Source organism: Oncorhynchus tshawytscha, linkage group LG23, assembly GCF_018296145.1.
Source record: "Oncorhynchus tshawytscha isolate Ot180627B linkage group LG23, Otsh_v2.0, whole genome shotgun sequence".
Taxonomy (NCBI): Eukaryota; Metazoa; Chordata; class Actinopteri; order Salmoniformes; family Salmonidae; genus Oncorhynchus; species Oncorhynchus tshawytscha.
In genome coordinates, this window is record NC_056451.1 from 23167552 (window position 1) to 23184335 (window position 16784).

Here is a 16784-nt window from a genome sequence, read left to right on the forward strand (position 1 = left end):
GCCTGTTGGTGTCAGACTTGATGCCTTCCTTCCACACCTCCTAATATAGATGTCCTGGATGGCAGGGAGCTCGGCCCCAGTGATGTACTGGGCTGTCCCAAAACCCTCTGTAGCGCCATAAGATCGAGGTCGGTGCTATTGCCATACCAAGCAATGATGTAGCCAGTCAATATGCTCTCAATGGTACAGCTGTAGAACCTTTTTAGGATACTATGTATGTATACCAACTGAATATGTAGCCGTGTTTGCAGGACAGGTGGAGTGGTAGTACTGATGATTGTGATGATGTAATGATGATGAGGTTGTGTGTGTATTGCTGCTGAGGTATCCAAGTGCTACTTCTTCCGCCGTTAATGATGATTGTGACGTGTGGCTTCCTACCGGCTGAGAACGTAGCCCTGCTTGCAGGTGCAGTGGTATCCCTGGGTCAGGTCATGGCAGTCCTGGGTGACGTTACAGTGGTGGTGGCCGTTGGTTGGCACACTCATCCTCCTCTGGGCAGTGGAGGAAGGACCAGCTGCTGTTTCTCTGGGGACACACTCCCTCACTCACACCTGACACATGCACGCACGCACGCACACACACACAGGGGAAAGTAGAGAATATAACCCTAAATGATGGACAATGAAGTTATATTCTATAAAGCTCTTATATTTTATAAATATATATACACTACCGGCAAAAAGGTTTTAAAACACATACTAATTTAAGGGTTTTTCTTTCAATTTTACTATTTTCTACATTGTAGAATAATAGTTTAGACATCAAAACTATGAAATAACACATATGGAATCATGTAGAAACCAAAGCAATCTGTGATCCAACGCAACCCAAACCATCTCTATTTGGTTGAGGTCGGGGGATTCAGGGGATCCTTCTTGGTAAAATTGCCCTTATACAGCCTGAAGTTGTGTTGGGTCATTGTCCTGTTGAAAAACAAATGATAGTCCCACCAAGCCCAAATAGCCATGCTGGTTAAATGTGCCTTGAATTCTAAATAAATCAGACAGTCACCAGCAAAGCACCCCCACATCATAACACCTCCATGCTTTAATGTGGGAAATACAGATGCGGAGATAATCCGTTCACCCACACCACATCTCACAAAGACACAGCGGTTGGAACCAAAAATATCCAATTTGGACTCCAGACCTAAGGACAAATTTCCACCGGTCTAACGTCCATTGCTCGTGTTTCTTATCTCAAGCAAGTCTCTTCTTATTATTGGTGTCCTTTAGTAGTGGTTTAGTTACAGCAATTCAACCATGAAGTCCTGATTCACACAGTCGCCTCTGAACAGTTGATGTTGAGATGTGTCTGCTTACTTGAACTCTGTGTGGCATTTATTTGGGCTGCAAGTTCTGAGGCTGGTAACTCTAATGAACTTATCCTCTGCAGCAGAGGTAACTCTGGGTCTTCCATTCCTGTGGCGGTCCTCATGAGAGCCAGTTTCATCATAGCGCTTGATGGTTTTTGCGACTGCACTTGAAACTTTCAAAGTTCTTGAAATGTTCCTTATTGACTGACCTTCATATCTTAAAGTAATGATGAGCTGTTCTTGCCATAATATGGACTTGGTATTTTACCAAATAGGGCTTTCCTCTGTATAGGATACCTTGTCACAACATAACTGAGTGGCTCAAATGCATTAAGGAAAGAAATTCCACAAATGAACTTTAAAGGCACACCAGTTAATTGAAATGCATTCCAGGTGACAAGCTCATAAATCTGGTTGAGAGAATGGCAAGAGTGTGCAAAGCTGTTATCAAAGCAATTTGAAGAATCTCAAATATAAAATGTGTTTAACACTTTTTTGGTTACTACACAATTCCTTGTGTTATTTCAGTTGTCTTCACTATTATTCTACAATGTAGAAAAAAGTCAAAATAAAGAAAAAGCCTTGAATAGGTGTTCTAAAACTGACACACACACACACAGTGGACGAGGATCTATTATTCAATCTTAAACTATATTCTAAAGGTCTATTCAATTCTGTTCCCTTTACCGTCGAAGGCCTCGCCGCTGGCAGCACACCAGGGCCAGGCGATGCAGAGAGCATTGGGTGAGCAGGTGTTTGCCTAAACTGCTGCCCTTTGTAAATATTTTGCCACACTCCTTGCATTCGTAAGGTTTCTCTCCGGTGTGGGACATGCGCATGTGAGTGTTCAGGCTCATAGTTGTGAGGATCTTGCCACTCGGAGCAATGGAAGCCGACTTCCAGACATATCACAGGCTTAGTGTCCTTAGGTTTATTGCCCTCTGGTTCATGACACCGGTGAGGCCCCAGTCCCCAAAAATTCAGGTACAGGAATCTGCGGGCACACTGCACACTTATCCATTTTAGAGCAAGGTTGTAACGTAACAAAATGTGGAAAAAAGTTACAGGGTCCAAATACTTTCCGGAATGCCCTGTACATACACACAGAGAGAATGAATACTGCATGCTTGTCTACCATGTTCAAATGTTTGGTAATGCAATAAAAATTAAACCAGTGCAGGTCAATGATGGCTTATGGACTGAAACAAATGTGGTCTCTATGTAAGTAACAGTCATTAAAATAAATGTTTATAACAATACTAGGGGAGTGACCTTCACATAAAAGCTCCTCTTCTTCCAAAAATACAGTACAAACCAACAACAAAACTGACGATAATCTTTCAGAATTTATTATCGCCTACTGATCACCAGGGCAATCATTCATGAAACCATCTTCTGTACATACTTTCTTAATTTTTATACAGAGCAAATAAAACATTTTTTTGTGTGTGTTTATAACCTCTTAGACATAAGGTCCCTTGTTTGGGGGAACTGTGTGGTTCTGGTACCGGTTCCAACCCTGCGTGATGTAGGATGTGAAATCTAACACCACTTGAAGCTGGGATGTCCCTTCTACCATTTCAATCACTCTTCCAACTGTCCAACTCCTGGCTGAACCCTATATCAGAGCTACTGACAAAGCACATGCCTGCAATCCTTACATCATAGCGCAGCAAGAGTGGTTTCATTACAGTAGCACATTTAGAGATTCATTCTTAATCAAAGGAGTGTTCCTAAAAGTTAATATAGTCAAGCTAGAGCTCTGAGATGTTTACAGCGATGGGGTCAGACATTGAACAAGAGAAACATCCAGAAAATATGAAATCTCTAACACTAAACAATTATGTAATTTAAAGTTAAGGAAGATGATATCTTAAAGTCATTTTATAATTTAAGCAATATTTAGAATAAACACTTCAAAGCCCTATTCATACAATTTTGCCAAATAGAATTGTATCATTTGTACTGTGTGTACTTGAGCTAGTATCCTCAATAGTGACCTCAACAATCTATACCTATTGTTTACCGGAAGTGAGATTTTTTAAAACCTTTGAGTATGCAACATTACTAGTTATCATTTATGGCCCTCATGATACCTACTTTTGGGGATTATGTAGCTGACATTGAACTGGTTAAACGCAAACATCCATAAAACAAAAGAGCAGATGAACAAATGAACAGTTTAGAAATGACACTTCTTGAACATAATCCCCTAAAATGGGGGGGGACTTAAAGAATTGGTACAAATTCCTTGTGTGGTAAAAGTAGTCAAAAGTATAGTACTTGGTCCCATTGTCCTAGCACATATTGATTACAACAAGGTTGTTACTCTACAAACTTGTTTGATGCTACAATGATTACGGATAGTCCTGAATAATGAGTGAGAAAGCTAGAGTACAGACGCACAAGTATCATACCCCCAAGACATGCTAACATCTTACCATTACAATAACAGGGGAGGTTAGCATTTTGAGGGGGTATGATATTTATGCCTCTAACTTTCACTCATTAATCACAATTCATTCAGTTTTATCCGTAATCATGGTAGCCACTAATATAGAAGACATACACTATTCTAATTTATAATAAAAGTGACAATACATTATTTACCATGAATTTCTATTGAGCACAAAATACCCTGACACACAACCAAAACAAACAGCAAACACATCCAGTCAAGCTTAATGTAAGCATTGCATGCTGGGAATATGGGACCAAATAATTTAACCATTCCCTTAAAAATGGGGGGGAACATGTACAAAAAAATCCTGTTCTTTCTAAGCGGTTCACCTGATATGGATGAAAATACCCTCAAATTAAAGCGGAGTCTGCACTTTAACCTCAGTCGTTGTATAATTTCAAATCCAAAGTGCTGCAGGAGAAACAAAACGTGTCACTGTCCCAATACATGGAGCTCACTGTGACCCAACTGGAGGATTGTTAAAACATTGCAGCGTTATCATAAACATGGGGCAAAATTTAGTTAGAATTTGATGTCACACATCGATCACTGACAAAAGAGATCAGACTCCCCTCCATTTAATTCATAAGAGTAACAGAGTTTCATAAAAGGTGCTATGTTAATATACATCATTATCATTTAGGTTTATGACGTCTAAGCAGGTGTTTGGAGAGGTTGGACTTGCGAGCAAAGCTGAGAAAGCAGTGGGGGCAGGAATAACGTTTCCCCTTGTGGATCTTCATGTGGCCGTTCACATGACTCTGTTCATAAAAGCTTTTCCCACACTCTTGGCAGGAGTATGGCTTTACGTCACGGTGAGTGTGGGTCCTCATGTGCAGGGTCAGAGAAGCAGAGCAGATAAAGCGTTTGTGGCATTCCGAACATTCAAATGGCCTCTCCCCGGTGTGGAGGCGCTTGTGTTTGGTTAGATCTCCAGACTGAGTGAAGCTTTTACCGCACTCGGTACAGGTGTATGGTTTCTCACCTGTGTGAGTGCGCTGGTGGTTCTTCAGGTGGTCGAGTCGGGCAAACTGCTTGTCACACACTGTGCAGTGGTAAGGCCTCTCACCGGTGTGTGAGCGCAGGTGTACGTTCAGCACCCCAATCCTTATGAATTTCTGCCCACAAACCCCACAATGGTAGTTTTTCTGGTTGTTGTGAATCTTCAGATGCATCTTCAGATAACCTTTGTCAGCAAAGTCTTTACCACAGACAGTACATTTGAAAGGTCTCGCCCCGGAGTGTGTGCGCAGGTGAAGCTTCAGACTCTCCCTGTATGCAAACTGCCTGTCGCATTGGGAGCAGGAGTACTTCCTCTCACCAGAGTGAACAGTCATGTGCTTCCTGAGGAGCGACTTCTGCTTGAAAGCCTTCCCACAGTCCTGACATTTGAATGGCTTGACCCCATTGTGTATTAACAAGTGATAATGGTAAGCGCCTGTACCTGAGAAGCGCTTGCCACACTCCTTGCAGACATAAGGCTTTTCTCCAGTGTGGATGCGCATGTGAGTGTTCAGGCTCGTAGGAGTAGTGAGGATCTTGCCACAATCTAAGCATTGGAAGCCGACTTCCTTAATGATAATCTGTTTAGCGTCCTTAGGTTTATTGCCCTCTGGTTCGTGACACCGGTGAGGCCCCAGGCCCCAGCAATTCTCAAAGCTCTTCTCACAGTCTGCGCAACTGATGTGTCCATTGGTGAGAACAACAGCCATTTTGTGCAAACTCTTGCAGTGCTTCAGCAGGCTGCCCAGGTACTTGAATCTGCGGGAGCACTGTGGGCAGGTGTGGAATTTCTCCTGTACCCTGTGGGGACGGCCAGTTCTCCGGGGAGGGGCAGGTTTCTGGGGACGGGCAGAGGGGTGGGCCTGGCGGGTGTGGATGTCTAGCTGTCGTGGTGTATGGAACATGCAGCTACAGTGGGAACAGCTGTGTGTGGGGCCGTACACTATTTTACTCTTTGAGACTTGGCTTCTCAACATGGCCAGGTACTGCTTCTGGTGTTTGGTCTTGATGTGGTTCTCCAGGAAGTAACAGTCAGTAAAGGAGATGGTGCAGTGTGGACAAGGAAAGAACTGAGGAGAACCTGAGAGTGAGGGATAGAGGGAGAAGAGATGGGTACGATAAGAGGGGAGAAAAATAGCAAATGTAATTTCTCATTCAATAGTCCTTGCCAATATTAATATGAATGTTCCAGTAACCATCACCCATTTAAACTGCACTGTTGGGAGTAGACTGGAGTATGTTAAACAGTATGTCCTGCCTCCATGGTTGTCTTCATCCCTCCTGACATCCGTCACCTCCTTCACCAAACACACTTTAATGTCTCTCAGAAGTGTCTTAACCACCACCTTATGGATTAGAAAGATACAGAAACTACAAGTATGCATTAACAATCTTGCCATAATACTAGGCACATTAGAAAACACTAATCCTACTTACCTCAGCCAACCTGGTTAGCACTACCACAGGATCCTTGTGGAGTGGACTAGAATCTGAATGATGAGTTGAACTGGTGCTCTTTGAGAGTGCTTGGGTACAATCTGATTCATCTCTGCCGGTGGAGTCATCACCTGACTGTGGGTCATGTTCTGTTTGTGTTATACCCAGGTTTCCATGGCGTTTAGTACCCATGGTTTTTTTGTGCAGTGGCGTAGTTTTTGAACGTTGTTTGATCTTCATCTTGTTGACTAAAGTGCCTCTAATATCCTCCTTACTGATATTCTGAGGGAAAAGAGAAGCAGTTTCAGGCTGATGCTCATGAACAAAGATGAGCTAGACTAGGTCAGGAAACGCAAGGGAAACTCTTTTCATGGCACTTCGACATTTGTGTGACTTTTTCATAGCAGGTTAGGAGAACTTAGACAGCAGGCTAGGATAATTAAGGTAGCAGGTTAGGAGACTGTGGTTAAGGTTAGGAAAAAGCTCTCCTTACCTGCTATGAAAATCACTGTATCGAAGTGCCATGAAAAGAGTATCCGGGACCAAAACAGCCTATAGACACACACACAAACACTGCAGACTTAGGCTGATAGGCAATGATGATTACACACAATTCTTCATTATTAGCCAAAAGTTGAATCACTCAACTATAACAAGGCTAGTCGTCTTCAATTAATGGCACAGGCATTTATTTGATTAAATCACTAGATAGAATCCTGTCTCTAATGGCCTATTTGAGCAAGGCATCTACATTGAACAAAAATATAAAGGCAAAAAAGTGTTGGTCCTATGTTTCATGAGCTAAAATAAAAGAGCACACATTTTCCATGTGTACAAAAGGCTTATTTCTCAACAAAAAATATGCATATTTGTTTACATCCCTCCTTTGCCAAGATAATCCATCCACCTGACAGGTGTGGCACATCAAGAAGCTGATTAAAACAGCATGATTACATTTACATTTGAGGCATTTAGCAGACACTCTTATCCAGAGCGACTTAGTCATGAGTGCATACATTTCAGAGTTTTTCTCTCTCTCCGTATTGGTCCCCTGTGGGAATTGAGCCCACAACCCTGGTGTTGAAAGCAACCTGCTCAACCAACTGAGCCACATGGGACCATACACATGATCATTACACAGGTGCACCTTGTGCTGAGGAAAATAAAAGGCCACTAAAAGGTGCAGTTTTGTCATACAACAATACCACAGGTGTCTCAAGTTGAGGGAGTGTGATATTGGTTTCAACTGTACCGGTCAGATGGCAGACAGCGTGTACGGTGTGTGGGTGAGCGGTTTGCCGATGTCAACGTGCCCCATGGTGGCGGTGGGGTTATGGCATGGGCAGACATAAGCTACAGACAATGAACAGAACTGCACTTTATCGTTGGCAATTTGAATGCACAGAGATACAGTGACAAGATTCTGAGGCATGTTGTCGTGCCAGTCATCCGCCAAATTCATTCATTATATTTCAAAATACATTTTCTGCAGTTCTTACTTACGCCACGGTTTGTAGGGATATGTACTAGCAGTCTCTTTCTGGCGACAAACGCTAGTTAGCCATTACAGAATCATTTAAACTCAACATATCAAAACATTAGGTGGTTAACACGAATTGTTTACCTAGTGTAAACAACTCATTGAGACCTGGCGTTTATTTGAAACAGGCGTATATTTGCTGACGTGTGCAGTTGCTCAGTTATTAAAGAGAGACAGGCAGCTATTTCAAACGGCGTTTAATTGAAGTTACGGTTAAAGCTGTCTAGAATCTAGCTAGAAGATGGGAATTTTTTGTTGAAAACGGAGTGAATTAGCTACAAAAACACATCATGTGGCGTGGTTTTGGTGAAACTTGGATAAACCAAATTACGCAGCTTCCTACTTAGCTTATTTAGCTACAATTGACAATGGTCACCCACCTAACGTTCGACTTCGTTATAAAGACATCAACGATGTGAGTAAACATTTGTTTTCTACACAAAACATTCACGGGCAAAATAACTTCACTTACCTTCTTCGATTCAAACCAAACACAGTGACCGGAAGAACTCTGTTTGCACTTCCTTGGCGTGGGTGTAGATTGACCAATCAGGTAATCATGTAGAAAGATTGCCTGCTGATTGATGAGGATTTTAAAAGAGACACTCGCAGAAAAGTGTGGGTACCTACTGACCTGAAAACAATGAGCCAATATAATCTAAATCTGACCCTTAACCTAATTGTAACCAATTCTGAAATTAAATAGTTTATCGGTTTGCACTGCTGGCCAGCAGTGTCCATTATAGGGTGCGTTCGTATTGCACTCTGGAGGGCGTATCTAAATTCAGAATATCTGTTTATTTTTTTGTTCGATTTAACCCTTTTTACTTGCCCTAGCAGAGCTGGTTATGCGGTTTTCATGTTATCCAGAGCGTTGGTGACTATAACTGTGCTGCTGGCAACAACTGAATTAAGCTTTTTTTTTGCCGTTGTTTGCTGACACCGGCCCTATTCAACCGGTGTTGAGCGTCCGTAAATTCATCAGTTATAGAGCGAATTTTCGAACGCCTTTATAAAAAAGAAAAAAAAGAAGCCTATAGTCGTCCCCCACTGATGATGTAACAGGATAAAATGGTCTTCAACCAAAGAATTTGACGCTAATTGTTTGTAATTTATGTATGCTTGTGTTCCCTCATGTGCTTTATGTATTGATTTGTTGTTAATAAAAAAGACAATTTTAAAATAAAAAATAAAACAAATAATTTGACGCTATTTCAATGACGTGTTGAAATGACATGAATTTCATAAAATTAGTTCACCTCAACCGATGTCTCTCTTATTCTATGCACAAGAAACATGCACAAGAAAACCAGAGGTGTGTCATCTTTCCTGGACTTTTAATATTGTCACCTACTACTCTACTACTTCTGTACATAACTCTTCCCTAATTAAAAAAAAAACGAGTAAATAAAACATGTAAAAAATAAAAAGGGTTAAAAAAACACGTAAACTAACAAATACAAGAACAATGTAACCAGTCTAATAATGTTTGTGCCCAGACTCGAAGGTAGCTGAAGATAGTGCTTCAATTTTCCTTAATTAGGAGCAATGCTACTAAACACGAAAGCTGTTATTTTTGTTATATATTTGATTAAATACATGTAAATGAGAAATCTGAATTACCAATCATTTTGTAGTCTAATGGTTGTTTTGTGTAGTGTATCCAGTAGCACCATTCAGATTGTTCCAAAATAATGGGGTTCATCTTGTAGTGAGTCATATGAGAAACTGAAGAAAATGTTCTTCTTAAGAGTGCAAAAAACATCTAACAAAAATGTAACACACCCTGCTTGAAAATAAAACACCTTTTTCATTCATGTTATCTTTCACCAGGAAGATGGAGCTTTGCAGATATTTTGTCCCTTTCCTTTGTCTCCATTATAATCTGACATAATTTCCATACAATGTTTTGTTCCACATAATGTAATTGCTTTCTTGTTCCATTTGTCACAAGACAAATCACAAAAAATAATTACGTTTTAATCAAAGCTCTCACTGGCTGATAAAATCATCCAATCGAGAGAGCCAAAATAAAAAAAAGGCATATAAGTTAACATACAGTTCATATCAAATAACTGAAATAAAAAAAACTAAACAATACATAGTGTGTTATGTTATCCACTCGTAAAATGGCTACAGGGACAGAAGTCTGATAACCTAGTTAAATCCTTCATTTGTAACAAAATCTATTTAAAACAGACATGAAATGTGTCAAAAGTTTTGCTTTGCTAAATATGTTCTCCATAAGCCTCACAATAGGAAACGATACACAACAGGATTGTTAAGTGTAGTTCACAAATGCAGAAGAACTGGAGACAGACGAGCAGAGAAACAAATACAACAGCAACCGATAAAGAACCATGTAACAGGTCCTGTGAATGAACATGTACAAATATAGACTTCGGGTTTTGAGTTAATAAACAGACACATAGCTTAAAAGCCTGCCATATATGAACTTATAATTAATTTCACTCATCATCACTGCCATGATATAAAAAAACATCTGACAAACAAGCATGACTTTCTTTATTCCTATTCTGTCAAAACGATGTTGCACATCCTGGTGGACTAAGCCTTCCATCTCTTGTTTTTAATGGTAATGTTTGATTGTCACTTTCTGGGGTATAAAGCACATGTTCGCCCCCCCTCTCTACATAGCCATGGTGGTGAGGTGCTGATGCCCTAGCAGGACTTTGCGCCCCTCCCGCCCCGGGGTGGACCCCTCAAATGCCGTGACCACAGTACTCCTGGAGGTTTTGCCGTAGTGTGACCAGGGCGGACCCCAGGCAGGTGCGATTAGGGGCCAGGATGCCCCCCGGCAGCTGGATGAGGACGGTGGCCACCCCGGCCATGCCGTCGTCTGTGGGCTCCAGGGTGATGGGCCCCACCTTGAAGGTGGAGTAGGAGAAGCCCATGAGCTGGGACAAGAAGGGGTCGGAGCGGCAGAAGTGCTGGTAGCCGCTGTGGGAGGATGGGTGATGGTGGGGGTGCGAAGCCATGGTGTTGGTGGGGACATAGTGGTGGGTGTTGAGGTAATGCAGGGGCAGGTGTTGCCCACTGTTGCCCCCTCCACCCAGGGTAAGGTGGTGGTGGTGGTGGACGGTGGGGCCGGAGCCTGGCTCGTGTTTGTAGGAGATGGCTCCAGCACGCCCCCTCTAACCAACTACAATGCCCCCCAGCCTGCCTTGCCAACGACAATGCCCCTCTGTGGAGGGCAGGTAGATGAGCTGGGGCTCCTCTGGCTCCAAATAGACAATGAGCTTGGCGAAGGGCCTGGATGCCATCTTGGTCATTTCCTGGATATGACACCTCTGCTCTCGGCGGAAGTCCATGAACTGCTTGATCTTCCAGAGGAGGACGCAGACGGAGAGGAAGAAGCAGGAGAAGAAAACAGAGAAGACAATGAACAGGTCGATGTGAGCCTGGTCCAGGCGGAGGAAGAGCAGGCCCTGGGACTCGCCCCGTCTCTCCTCGGTGCCTACACCACGCAGGGCGATGTAGAAGCGGCTGGACTTCAGGGAGTGGACCTCATGGGGGAAGGTGATGACCACGCGGTCACGGACACCTCGAAAAATCAGCACCGCCTGGGGCTTCCACACCGTGATATAGGAGATGAGCCCCTCCGCCTTGGCCTGCCGTACCTCCCTGTCTGCCCCCTGGGGCTTGGCGTGGAGCTGCAGGGGGTGTTGGGGAGCATGGCCCCACCCAGGCTGGATGAGGAGTTGGCATACACCTTCATAGGTGACGGAGGTGTCTCCTTATCCCCTCCGCTCGCCCCACCGACTCGTCCTCGATCTTGATGGCGTGGATGCCTGTGTGGAGGTCCACTTCTACGATGAAGGTGTCACACGTACACCTCCACCTCCCCGAAGGTCATGTCGATGGTGAACTTTGGCTGGGCATCGAAGAAGACAGTGCGTCCCTTGGGCAGATTGCGGTTGGTGGGGGTCGACGCAAAACACTCATTGTCCACGTTGAACTGCCGGTAGCACTGGTGCTCGTTTACTGGTGTGCCATTGAAGGAGTCTTTGCACTTGGCGCACTGCGTGGAGGATTCCAGAGAGGGAGAAGAAACAAGAAATACAAGTGCAAGAGAAATGCAGTTAAATGACATCCAAGATTGTATACTGATTCCTACACAGTGAGTGTCTAGCTTGCACATAAATCTCTTTAATTACTTGTTACTTTATTTTTATTCTTATCCATATTTTTAAAACTGCATTGTTGGTTTGGAGCTCGTAAGTAAGCATTTCACTATAAGGTGAACACAGTGAGAAGTGTAAGCCCCTCTATTTGGGGTTGGCAAGGGGATATGCCACACCTTTCGGGAGCTCTGCAGGGGGAACAGCGCAGTGTGTCTGTCCCGGGACGAACACAAGAGGGCGCTAGACCACCCCAAGACCACCCCTTGGACCCAAACAGCGTAATTAACTCACTGTCTGTTTTAGTTCATTTTTTGTTCTTTCCATCTTGCTTTGAGTTTATTATTAATCACACCTGTTGTATTCGGAGCATGTGATTAATAATAAACTCATAGCAAGATGGAAAGAACATATAAATGAACTAAAACAGACAGTGAGTCACTTTCCAAACAGAGTAGCAGCAGCTTGCATGTGAGTGGGTGTGTAGAGTCAGTATAAATGTATGTGCATATAATGTGTGAGTGAGCAGATGATGGAGTGAGTGTTTGTGTGTGTGTGTTGGAGTGACAGTGTGTGAGTGTGTAGGGCCCTGTGAGTGTGCAAATCTATATAATATATAGAGAGTGCAAATATTGAAATGAAAGGTCAATAAATATACAAGACAAACTCAGTCTGTGTAGTTATTTTGTTAGCTAATTATCAGTCTTATTGTTTGGGGATAGAAGCTGTTGAAGAGCCTGTTGGTGTCAGACTTGATGCCTTCCTTCCACACCTCCTAATATAGATGACCTGGATGGCAGGGAGCTCGGCCCCAGTGATGTACTGGGCTGTCCCAAAACCCTCTGTAGCGCCATAAGATTGAGGTCGGTGCTATTGCCATACCAAGCAATGATGTAGCCAGTCAATATGCTCTCAATTGTACAGCTGTAGAACCTTTTTAGGATACTATGTATGTATACCAACTGAATATGTAGCCGTATTTGCAGGACAGGTGGAGTGGTAGTACTGATGATTGTGATGATGTAATGATGATGAGGTTGTGTGTGTATTGCTGCTGAGGTATCCAAGTGCTACTTCTTCCGCCGTTAATGATGATTGTGACGTGTGGCTTCCTACCGGCTGAGAACGTAGCCCTGCTTGCAGGTGCAGTGGTATCCCTGGGTCAGGTCATGGCAGTCCTGGGTGACGTTACAGTGGTGGTGGCCGTTGGCACACTCATCCTCCTCTGGGCAGTGGAGGAAGGACCAGCTGCTGTTTCTCTGGGGACACACTCCCTCACTCACACCTGACACATGCACGCACGCACGCACACACACACAGGGGAAAGTAGAGAATATAACCCTAAATGATGGACAATGAAGTTATATTCTATAAAGCTCTTATATTTTATAAATATATATACACTACCGGCAAAAAGGTTTTAAAACACATACTAATTTAAGGGTTTTTCTTTCAATTTTACTATTTTCTACATTGTAGAATAATAGTTTAGACATCAAAACTATGAAATAACACATATGGAATCATGTAGAAACCAAAGCAATCTGTGATCCAACGCAACCCAAACCATCTCTATTTGGTTGAGGTCGGGGGATTCAGGGGATCCTTCTTGGTAAAATTGCCCTTATACAGCCTGAAGTTGTGTTGGGTCATTGTCCTGTTGAAAAACAAATGATAGTCCCACCAAGCCCAAATAGCCATGCTGGTTAAATGTGCCTTGAATTCTAAATAAATCAGACAGTCACCAGCAAAGCACCCCCACATCATAACACCTCCATGCTTTAATGTGGGAAATACAGATGCGGAGATAATCCGTTCACCCACACCACGTCTCACAAAGACACAGCGGTTGGAACCAAAAATATCCAATTTGGACTCCAGACCAAAGGACAAATTTCCACCGGTCTAACGTCCATTGCTCGTGTTTCTTATCTCAAACAAGTCTCTTCTTATTATTGGTGTCCTTTAGTAGTGGTTTAGTTACAGCAATTCAACCATGAAGTCCTGATTCACACAGTCACCTCTGAACAGTTGATGTTGAGATGTGTCTGCTTACTTGAACTCTGTGTAGCATTTATTTGGGCTGCAAGTTCTGAGGCTGGTAACTCTAATGAACTTATCCTCTGCAGCAGAGGTAACTCTGTGTCTTCCATTCCTGTGGCGGTCCTCATGAGAGCCAGTTTCATCATAGCGCTTGATGGTTTTTGCGACTGCACTTGAAACTTTCAAAGTTCTTGAAATGTTCCTTATTGACTGACCTTCATATCTTAAAGTAATGATGAGCTGTTCTTGCCATAATATGGACTTGGTCTTTTACCAAATAGGGCTTTCCTCTGTATACCCCCCATACCTTGTCACAACATAACTGAGTGGCTCAAATGCATTAAGGAAAGAAATTCCACAAATGAACTTTAAAGGCACACCAGTTAATTGAAATGCATTCCAGGTGACAAGCTCATAAATCTGGTTGAGAGAATGGCAAGAGTGTGCAAAGCTGTTATCAAAGCAATTTGAAGAATCTCAAATATAAAATGTGTTTAACACTTTTTTGGTTACTACACAATTCCTTGTGTTATTTCAGTTGTCTTCACTATTATTCTACAATGTAGAAAAAAGTCAAAATAAAGAAAAAGCCTTGAATAGGTGTTCTAAAACTGACACACACACACACAGTGGACGAGGATCTATTATTCAATCTTAAACTATATTCTAAAGGTCTATTCAATTCTGTTCCCTTTACCGTCGAAGGCCTCGCCGCTGGCAGCACACCAGGGCCAGGCGATGCAGAGAGCATTGGGTGAGCAGGTGTTTGCCTAAACTGCTGCCCTTTGTAAATATTTTGCCACACTCCTTGCATTCGTAAGGTTTCTCTCCGGTGTGGGACATGCGCATGTGAGTGTTCAGGCTCATAGTTGTGAGGATCTTGCCACTCGGAGCAATGGAAGCCGACTTCCAGACATATCACAGGCTTAGTGTCCTTAGGTTTATTGCCCTCTGGTTCATGACACCGGTGAGGCCCCAGTCCCCAAAAATTCAGGTACAGGAATCTGCGGGCACACTGCACACTTATCCATTTTAGAGCAAGGTTGTAACGTAACAAAATGTGGAAAAAAGTTACAGGGTCCAAATACTTTCCGGAATGCCCTGTACATACACACAGAGAGAATGAATACTGCATGCTTGTCTACCATGTTCAAATGTTTGGTAATGCAATAAAAATTAAACCAGTGCAGGTCAATGATGGCTTATGGACTGAAACAAATGTGGTCTCTATGTAAGTAACAGTCATTAAAATAAATGTTTATAACAATACTAGGGAGTGACCTTCACATAAAAGCTCCTCTTCTTCCAAAAATACAGTACAAACCAACAACAAAACTGACGATAATCTTTCAGAATTTATTATCGCCTACTGATCACCAGGGCAATCATTCATGAAACCATCTTCTGTACATACTTTCTTAATTTTTATACAGAGCAAATAAAACATTTTTTTGTGTGTGTTTATAACCTCTTAGACATAAGGTCCCTTGTTTGGGGGAACTGTGTGGTTCTGGTACCGGTTCCAACCCTGCGTGATGTAGGATGTGAAATCTAACACCACTTGAAGCTGGGATGTCCCTTCTACCATTTCAATCACTCTTCCAACTGTCCAACTCCTGGCTGAACCCTATATCAGAGCTACTGACAAAGCACATGCCTGCAATCCTTACATCATAGCGCAGCAAGAGTGGTTTCATTACAGTAGCACATTTAGAGATTCATTCTTAATCAAAGGAGTGTTCCTAAAAAGTTAATATAGTCAAGCTAGAGCTCTGAGATGTTTACAGCGATGGGGGTCAGACATTGTGAACAAGAGAAACATCCAGAAAATATGAAATCTCTAACACTAAACAATTATGTAATTTAAAGTTAAGGAAGATGATATCTTAAAGTCATTTTATAATTTAAGCAATATTTAGAATAAACACTTCAAAGCCCTATTCATACAATTTTGCCAAATAGAATTGTATCATTTGTACTGTGTGTACTTGAGCTAGTATCCTCAATAGTGACCTCAACAATCTATACCTATTGTTTACCGGAAGTGAGATTTTTTAAAACCTTTGAGTATGCAACATTACTAGTTATCATTTATGGCCCTCATGATACCTACTTTTGGGGATTATGTAGCTGACATTGAACTGGTTAAACGCAAACATCCATAAAACAAAAGAGCAGATGAACAAATGAACAGTTTAGAAATGACACTTCTTGAACATAATCCCCTAAAATGGGGGGGGACTTAAAGAATTGGTACAAATTCCTTGTGTGGTAAAAGTAGTCAAAAGTATAGTACTTGGTCCCATTGTCCTAGCACATATTGATTACAACAAGGTTGTTACTCTACAAACTTGTTTGATGCTACAATGATTACGGATAGTCCTGAATAATGAGTGAGAAAGCTAGAGTACAGACGCACAAGTATCATACCCCCAAGACATGCTAACATCTTACCATTACAATAACAGGGGAGGTTAGCATTTTGAGGGGTATGATATTTATGCCTCTAACTTTCACTCATTAATCACAATTCATTCAGTTTTATCCGTAATCATGGTAGCCACTAATATAGAAGACATACACTATTCTAATTTATAATAAAAGTGACAATACATTATTTACCATGAATTTCTATTGAGCACAAAATACCCTGACACACAACCAAAACAAACAGCAAACACATCCAGTCAAGCTTAATGTAAGCATTGCATGCTGGGAATATGGGACCAAATAATTTAACCATTCCCTTAAAAATGGGGGAACATGTACAAAAAAATCCTGTTCTTTCTAAGCGGTTCACCTGATATGGATGAAAATACCCTCAAATTAAAGCGGAGTCTG

General features: G+C 42.2%; 3 protein-coding genes across 7 annotated transcripts; all 3 read right to left on the reverse strand.

Annotated features, from left to right (window-relative positions):
• Window positions 1-3121: 3121 nt before the first annotated feature.
• On the reverse strand, window positions 3122-8602 carry LOC121840612 (gastrula zinc finger protein XlCGF57.1-like). 5 transcript variants are annotated; one of them, XM_042304933.1, is made up of 5 exons: window positions 8231-8602; window positions 6712-6770; window positions 6219-6500; window positions 6040-6127; window positions 3122-5862 (listed from the first exon to the last, which is right to left on the reverse strand). In XM_042304933.1, the coding sequence occupies exons 3-5, from the start codon at window positions 6456-6458 to the stop codon at window positions 4415-4417; spliced, it is 1776 nt and encodes a 591-aa protein (XP_042160867.1). In that variant the 5' UTR covers window positions 6459-6500; window positions 6712-6770; window positions 8231-8602; the 3' UTR covers window positions 3122-4414. The 5 variants fall into 5 exon arrangements, with proteins under 5 accessions (XP_042160867.1, XP_042160866.1, XP_042160870.1 ...); XM_042304932.1 differs by lacking the exon at window positions 6712-6770; XM_042304936.1 differs by lacking the exons at window positions 6712-6770; window positions 8231-8602 and having other exon boundaries at window positions 5984-6152; window positions 6219-6329.
• A 1879-nt stretch (window positions 8603-10481) lies between these two features.
• On the reverse strand, window positions 10482-10757 carry LOC121840613 (multiple epidermal growth factor-like domains protein 8). The gene has a single exon (XM_042304937.1). The coding sequence runs from the start codon at window positions 10755-10757 to the stop codon at window positions 10482-10484; it is 276 nt and encodes a 91-aa protein (XP_042160871.1).
• A 156-nt stretch (window positions 10758-10913) lies between these two features.
• Window positions 10914-11516, reverse strand: LOC121840561 (multiple epidermal growth factor-like domains protein 8; the record flags this gene model as incomplete). The annotated part of the gene is made up of 1 exon (XM_042304408.1): window positions 10914-11516. A coding segment is annotated over one exon (603 nt), but the record flags the coding sequence as incomplete, so codon positions are not given.
• Between the last annotated feature and the right edge of the window lie 5268 nt (window positions 11517-16784).

What these genes read in the sequence shown, in the direction of transcription:
- LOC121840612 (XM_042304932.1), bottom strand. Translation starts at nt 6,458, where the DNA reads ATGAAGATCAAACAACGTTCAAAAACTACGCCACTGCACAAAAAAACC. An exon ending in TGCTAACCAGGTTGGCTGAG is followed by an intron (nt 6,128 to 6,218) that starts GTAAGTAGGATT and finishes CTAATCCATAAG; the next exon opens with GTGGTGGTTAAGACACTTCT. An exon ending in GGATGAAGACAACCATGGAG is followed by an intron (nt 5,863 to 6,039) that starts GCAGGACATACT and finishes CCTCACTCTCAG; the next exon opens with GTTCTCCTCAGTTCTTTCCT.
- LOC121840613 (XM_042304937.1), bottom strand. Translation starts at nt 10,757, where the DNA reads ATGGCTTCGCACCCCCACCATCACCCATCCTCCCACAGCGGCTACCAG.